Genomic DNA, 7,689 nt, shown 5'->3' with positions numbered 1-7,689 from the left:
TATTACTTGTTTCGCTTCTGTTTCAGTTTTTTATAACCATTTCTTACTATGTGTCAGTAAGTTGTTGTTTTTTAGCATGTGTGTTTGCCAGTGTTATTTTTTAGGATTACTGATAAACTACTGTCGTTTGATTTGTATTATTTGTATTTGTTATTTTAATTTTAGTTCAATTATGTCTGAATTTATTATGTCTGTATAGGTCTTTTATTAAGTTTTAGTTATTTTAATACTTCAACAAACTAAATGGAAATGAAATAATATATATATTGAATTTATAAATGTGTGTATATATATATATATATATATATATATATATATATGTGTGTGTGTGTGTGTGTGTGTATGGTTGTACATACACATATGTAGTTGTTTTTTTTGGTGTTTGGCTTAGTGTTATGTTAGAATCATTATTATACTCTTATACCTTTTGTTCTTTAATATTTTGAATTGTTTTTAGCTTTTTTTTTGTTTGTTTTTCATTTAAATGTTACATTTTGTTGTATGCATTTGTCATTTTTATTTAATTTCTTTATTTTTAAAATGTGTATAAGTAGTATTTATAAAGTTTTACATTTTAGTTTTGGATCTGTTTAGTTGTTTTAATACTACAATTGATTGCTTCTGTTGTCCTCATTTGTAAGTCGCTTTGGATAAAAACGTCTGCTAAATGACTAAAATAAAAATAAATAAATATCTACACAATGTTATTCCAAAAGCAAATGTTTGTCTTTGTAATCTTTTCAACTTGCCCTGCTTCTAAAACAACTTGGATTTTAGGAAGACATCAACCAAGCCCTCTTGTTTTAAACCCCTTTTCTCCAATCACTTGTGATATAGATACAACTTTTACAATTCCATCGAAAGTAAACTGAACCGTGAATGACATTTCAAGTTGACAAATGTTTAATCCCAAGAGTGGTTTATGCTCAGAAAACATCTCGGGCCCTGATATTAATAATGACAGACCACGAGTCAATGTGTCATGGCTGACTGCTCTGCCATTTAAATGCCATCAGATTCAATTCATAATACATTTTCATAAGGCAGCTTGACTAAAACATTGGTCTGGGTTGGTCCGGTATCATTGTTTGAGTTTGATGTTGGACAGATAATGTGTGACAGGACCCATCCAGCCTTTCATTTGGTATGGAAATGTAATCAGACTGCAAACACTATTCAAATGAACCCTCTTCCCACAGTCACATAAAACACTTAGGCTACTTCTTTCATTATACTCACACAAACAGCTAAAGCAGTAATAAAGTTTAGATAGGTTTGCATCAGATGCTTAAGGCTTATTGAATTACACAAATATAATGCAAAACATTTAGAAGGCACGGGCAACAAATCCAACTTTGACAGTTCATTACAGTTCTTTCAACCATTTACTGTGTTGCAAATTAACAAAGGAAAAAAACAGCAATGAGAATTTCTGCTTTCACTTCTCTCTGCTCACCTGACAGTCACACGTGTGGACACATCTTGCAGATCTCCAGGATGGAAGAGCTGTGCTTCATTAAGCCCTAGCTTCTCACAAGCCTTCAGAAACACATTCACGTTGTCCTAAAGAGAAACCAGCATTGACTATTGCAGCTATTGTTAATGAAAAGTTAGATGTCATCCGCAATTCTTAAGCATCCGGTGAAATAATACAGTTGAGTTGAGAGTACTAGGCAGAGAAGCTTGGATGACGAAGCTCCACAGAGAACAGACCAGCAAAAAAGACAGACTAGTTAACCAGAAAAAGGGGTGGGAACAGAAGGAGACAGTTGTCAGGTGCTGTCCCACACATTCTCAGCATTTACTACTGGAAATCCTCTGGACTCATGGGAAAATGTCTTGGCATTTGTGCAAAGTTTATACAAGTATACCGGAATCATTTAATGATAAAAAAAATCAGCATTTATAATACACTCACCAAGCCTGCAATGGGAGTGGAGAGCCTGTTCACTCGTTTAATGATGCCTGGCTTCAATGTGTTGATCAGACTGAAAACAGATGAAATATACTTTAAGTAAACCTAAAAAACATCTGCAAATCATACAGTGTTATGCTTAAAGAAATAATAGAATAATTATATAACTTACTCGCACAGAAGGACCCCGTCCTCTAAGGCCACTCGAAAGCTTTTACTTCCAAAACGCTTTTTCGTCACTTCCTGTTAAGGAAAGAACCCAAACAGATCACATGCACAAATTAGAACTAACAATATATAAAAAGATTTCTATTTTGAATGAATGCTGTTCTTTTTTTTATTTGTTACTTTTATTCATCAAGGATCTTTAAAAAAAGTATCAAAGGTTCCAAAAAAATACAAAATAAATAAAATAAGCAGCCAAACAGTTTCCAACATTAATAAATCAGCATACCAGACTTATCTCAAGGCTCATGTGATACTAAAAACTGTAATAATGCCTGATGAAAATTCAGCTTTGCACCACATGAATAAATTCTATTTTAAAACATATTAAAATACAAAATCGTTATTTTAAATTGTAACAATGCGTCACAAATTCACAATATTACAATTTTTGCTATATTTTTGATCAAATAAATGCAGCCTTGCTGAACTAAAGGCTTCTTTCAAAAACATTAAAAGAAAATAATACAGACCCAAAACTTAGTGTATATTTATATATGACATCTTATATAAATCAAGCATTATATATAATAAAACATATAAAAGCAAATCCTGTCAGCAACACATACAGATTACCGAGTAAGAATCCATTTGATTGAGTGAAGGTCCGCAGACAGGAAACCACAGGCCCTCTCAAAAACATGACATGCTACTTTCCACTCCAAGCAGATACATTTCAGAGCACATTCTGATCTTCAGTCATCATATGCAATAGCACACCACATAATTGCTTTTACTGCCATTAAGCAAGCAAAACAAACTGTGAGCAAAATCAACAAGTGCCCTATAACTCCCCAAAAAAGATGGCACGATCTCAAATCAACCCATGCCATCACTGAGCCAAGTTAGGCAACTCTCTAACCAAAACCACACTTTCTCTCTTTTCATACTGAATCTGTTCCAGTCAAATTATCATCCATCAAGTCATCCTATCCACACATTATAACTGTTCACATTCAGACAGGACCTCAGAGCCTCCCTGCATTAGGCCACACAGTACAACATGTTTGGAGAATGAGGTACCCAAGCAAGAAGCACCTGACTGTACCAGTCATGTGGTGGAGTGGGCATTTGGCAAACAGAATGTGCAAGCAACTCAGGGGTCCTTTGTGTTCAGATTGAGATGCACTGAAGCATCCATGCCTGATGCCTGTCCAATTCTGCATCCTGATCATCAGCTTGTTTGGGCACATGGAATGTAATCCATCAATGGCTGCTTGTGTACAGCTCACAATTAAATTTGATCCATCCCAGTTTATACAGTTCCAAATATATATATATATATATATATAAAAAAGGGATGGGCATTTCAAGCAAAAATAATATTCAAAAATCACTGGGTATTACTCTATTATTCTAAAATCGCACCCCTCCCCCGCAAGCACGCACAAACACCCATAAACAGAGAGATGGAGAGAGACGGGATTCACGCTTTCAATATGTATATAAACCGTTTAATTCAGAAGATAGGCTACCTTAACTCAAGTCATATAATGATTGTTAACGTGCTGAAACATATTAATATAATAAACATAACCGAATGACGGCACTTATTAACAGAACAGTCCGTCGATTAGCATAAATCAACTGCTCATAAGGCTAGGACATTTCCATTTCAAAAAATGTAATCCCTAAAGGGAATAGATATGAGACGGGAGGAAAAATATACTTCATTATCTTCTGTCGCAATTATATCGTTGGGTAATTACACTGTATATAAACTGCGGGCATCAGGGAGACGTTATTAATATGCGGGGCATTGAAATTGCTTATGAACGCGCGCTTGTTTTTTTACTTTCACTTTCGAGATTGGCAATCACATACGGAGCAGCACTCGGCATTACTTACCACACATTTTACATGATTACAAGGATCTGCAAATCATTCGCCATCATCCTAACAGTCATCTCTCCTTACTGTCCTGTTTATGTGGTAAGTGAAATGTTATGTACTGTAATGTAACAGGCTACCATTAGCAGGCGGCTAACCCATGTCCATTTAGTGGCTCCGTAGAACGCTTTGTTTTCCCCGCCTTTCTGAATACGGATTCAGCCACACCTCTAACCCAGCCGGGGGTGTTTGTGGTCCGCACAGAACTCTTATTTGACATCGTCCCAAGTTACTGTAACCATTATATGCTACGCAAGTCTTTTTTTATGCCACGCAAGTCTAGAGTGTGCGCGTGAGACAATGTGTTCTTCTGTTGTCTTTGACAGCTTTTAGGTGCGTTATTGACAGCTCTATATGAATGCGTCACTACCGCATCAGCAAGGAAAACATGGGGAATTTTTTTTAAGACAATAATCGCACAACCTATTTGATATTCTATAATAAATAGGCCTTTTGTGTACATAGAAAAAGTCTTAGATCTTTGAGTTCAGCTCATGAAAAATGGGGGCAAAAACAAAAGTGTTGCGTTTATAATTTTGTTCAGTGTATATATACACAGTATATAAAGCATAGAGAAGCAGAGAGACTTTCATAGTTTTGCATGTTTGAATCACGTGAAACAACATGCAACCAAAAAGCACTGCTATTCTAGGTGGCACAGGACTGACTGAAATGGTGATTAGATCTTAGTGGTAAGACTTCAATTCAGTTTTTTTTTTTTAAACATTCAACATGCAAAGCTAAACACTAAAAATAAAAAAATATATATTTCAAATAAATTATTTTCTTTCGAAAATTCTATTTATCACAGAATTCTGTATACTAAATATTTCCACAAAATATTAAGAACTGTACACAACTGTTTTCAACATTGAAAATAGTAAGAAATGTTTTGAGCAGCAAATCAACACATTAGAATGATTCAATATATCATCAGTCATCTAATAACATCACTGTACTGTATTAAAGACACAGTACTTTATAATAAAGTCACTACGGTACAAATGTTATTGTCTTGCTGTAATGTAATGTCTTGCTGCAAACTGCAGGATGACATGTAATAAAAGCCACTTCGTTGTTCGTCATTATTCAAAACAATCAATAGTTTAATAAAGGACGACACATGGTATCTAGGATTCTATGGAGCTGATGGTACTTGGCAACTTTGCAAATGGTTTAAAGCTGATAAAGAAAGACAACCACAAATGGTACAGGTTATCTAAGGCTGCTTTAAAAACATAAGCATTCAAGACAGAAGGGAACATCATGATGAATGTTATCGTGTCTAGTTTTCATGTAATTGGTCTACCTAAAATAACACTCAGGAAATAAAGCATTTCCTGAGAACTCAGGATGTTCTTTGCATTTTAAAAAGCGCATGTAATACTAAAGCTGGGCTAAGACTTCAATAATATCTGTCAGGTTGTTTTAAAAACTGACTAATGTAATTGCCTTGCATATTTAAAGCATCAGATTCTCGAAGCGCCCAAAGAACAAAGTCAGTCAGTCTCAACAGAACATGAGGGTGAAAAGACCTGCACTTCTGCGGCCAGCATGGGGAAATACTTGATAATGACGTCATTACCTCAAGCCATCTCTGCGCCTCCTGGAACGCCAGCTCACAGCTGACTGCAGACTGCTGACGCCACTCCATCACCGCTGCAATCACACCTGTGTGCATTTCACAATGAAAAATTATGTGAACATTAACCCATTTAGAGACAAATTACATTCAAGGACACAAAATGACTATATATTTAAATAAATATTTATATTAAATGTATATAAATGTTTATATATTATTTTATATAAATAATAATAAAATAGACTGAGCATTTATTGCTATTTCTAGTTATTTTTGTTTATTACAACTACAACTGTTTCTGAAAAGTTGCAACATTTACGGTTATAAAAAAAAACTAAATTAATGATAAGCGAATACAAAATCATTGTAGATCCATGTTGTTTTTATCAAATTAAGTGATTTTAAATATAATAATAATAATAATAATAATAGCTGTCACTGAGCATTGATTTGGAGTTTCACTGTTGGAAACAGATAAAGCTGTAACTTAATATAACTGTAAACATGTAAAAACGACAAAACATACAGTAAATATGTATCACAGACAATCAATATTGATCAACTTTGACAAAATGTGTATTAGAATCACAGCTTAAATCACGTCTAGCAGTTCTGCAATAGTATACAGATCTTTGTTAAATTAAGAAAAACACATCAAAGCCAGATAATAAACAAAAATCAGATATTACGACTTGTCTTGGTATTGTAACCCCTTTAGTTTCATTTTAGAACAAACTATTATTGGTGTAATTTTTAGATAAAATGCAGTTTTTGGATAGATGTTTGTTCTTTTTTGGCAAAGTAACATATTTCATATATTTTAAGTAATATATTAGCAACATAATCTAATCTAACAATCATTTGCGATTTTGGTGACACCGAAGAACAAAAAAACACCACCAAAGAAAAGTGACATCCCCTGGAGTGACTCTGAACGGGTTAAAATCGACTTCCATCACCTCCACGTTTGCAACCCCAAAATATGCTCGATGTGATTCGTAACACTGCGCATCTGTGGCACCCTACAAGCATCTCAAGTGGAATCACTCAAAACTTACCTGCTAATCCCTGTTTCAAGTATGTTTATTGATTTCCTGTAACTACTCTGAAATTTCACTTCCCAGATGTCTCGACTCGAAAGAGCCAGGTGTTTCCCGCTACCAGTGCGCCTGCCTCCAACACAACTCTGTTAATCTGTTGCAAACATTGCTCCTCAAATTCACACCAAGAAGTCCCTGCACGCGACTGGATCGTGCAGCTCTCCTCCACCGAACCTGCTTGTTGTCGTGAGCAGGAACAGAAAAGCCCCGTTCGGTGATGAGACAGAGACGCTGAGCGCACAGGACAGTTTGCGTGTTTGCAGAGCAAGTGCATATGCAGTGATGATGAGTTTAAATATATGCCACGCCCCCTGCTGCTATAAAGACCGATGACGTGCTATGGCATGTGAACAGCAGATGGCGACAAAGATTCACTTCAACAACGTTGACGTCATCTTGCTGAATGCCGTAGAGAAAGGCCCAAACTACTCTTTCACATTTTCTGATTGAGGTTGACTCACTGCTCACATCTTTTTGTTTGACTAGCAATACAAAAATGTGTCAGGTTTTTGGAATTATATGAAAAATGTTCTGATTCAGTTTAGATATAGCTTTCCTTCATTGCTCTTTTATTTTTATTGTTATTATTATATTTGTCCCTTTATTGTAAGCAACATACCCCCTTATTGACTTATTGTGTTTTATTTCTCCTCTTTTTCTTACTTCTATCTTCTTTTCTTTGTTAATGTTCTCCTGAAGGTGATTGTATATTTTCATCCAATTTCTTGAATAAAAAAAAATAAAAATAAAAAAAGGCAAATGCCCAAACATTTTTTTTCACAACAACTTAGTACGTCAGTTGTAACTACGAGGTTAACATGAAAAATAACCCTTAATGCTATGTGTTTAGTTATGCTAACACAGTCAGGGGAAGTCAATTTTTTTTTTTTTATCTATCAGCCTAAAATATATTATAAAAATGACCACACACATTGATCTAACATAAATGTTTTGATCAAATTCGCCATGAAAAT

The 7,689-nt window shown here is 34.8% G+C and overlaps 1 protein-coding gene across 1 annotated transcript in view; it reads right to left on the bottom strand.

The window, feature by feature from the left end:
- lmo7b (LIM domain 7b) overlaps window positions 1-6,537 on the bottom strand; it is a 38,019-nt gene extending 31,482 nt beyond the window's left edge. Inside the window, exons 1-5 of the mRNA XM_016490301.1 lie at window positions 6,516-6,537; window positions 5,616-5,701; window positions 2,088-2,158; window positions 1,919-1,988; window positions 1,457-1,563 (exon numbers count right to left, since the gene is read on the bottom strand). Coding sequence (XP_016345787.1) covers window positions 1,457-1,563; window positions 1,919-1,988; window positions 2,088-2,158; window positions 5,616-5,701; window positions 6,516-6,531 — 350 coding nt within the window. The 5' untranslated portion in view covers window positions 6,532-6,537. The remainder of the gene's footprint in view (window positions 1-1,456; window positions 1,564-1,918; window positions 1,989-2,087; window positions 2,159-5,615; window positions 5,702-6,515) is intronic.
- Window positions 6,538-7,689: the final 1,152 nt, after the last annotated feature.

This window comes from Sinocyclocheilus anshuiensis, unplaced genomic scaffold, assembly GCF_001515605.1.
Source record: "Sinocyclocheilus anshuiensis isolate Anshui unplaced genomic scaffold, SAMN03320099.WGS_v1.1 scaffold442, whole genome shotgun sequence".
NCBI classification, from domain to species: Eukaryota; Metazoa; Chordata; class Actinopteri; order Cypriniformes; family Cyprinidae; genus Sinocyclocheilus; species Sinocyclocheilus anshuiensis.
This window is presented reverse-complemented; position numbering and strand designations above follow the sequence as displayed.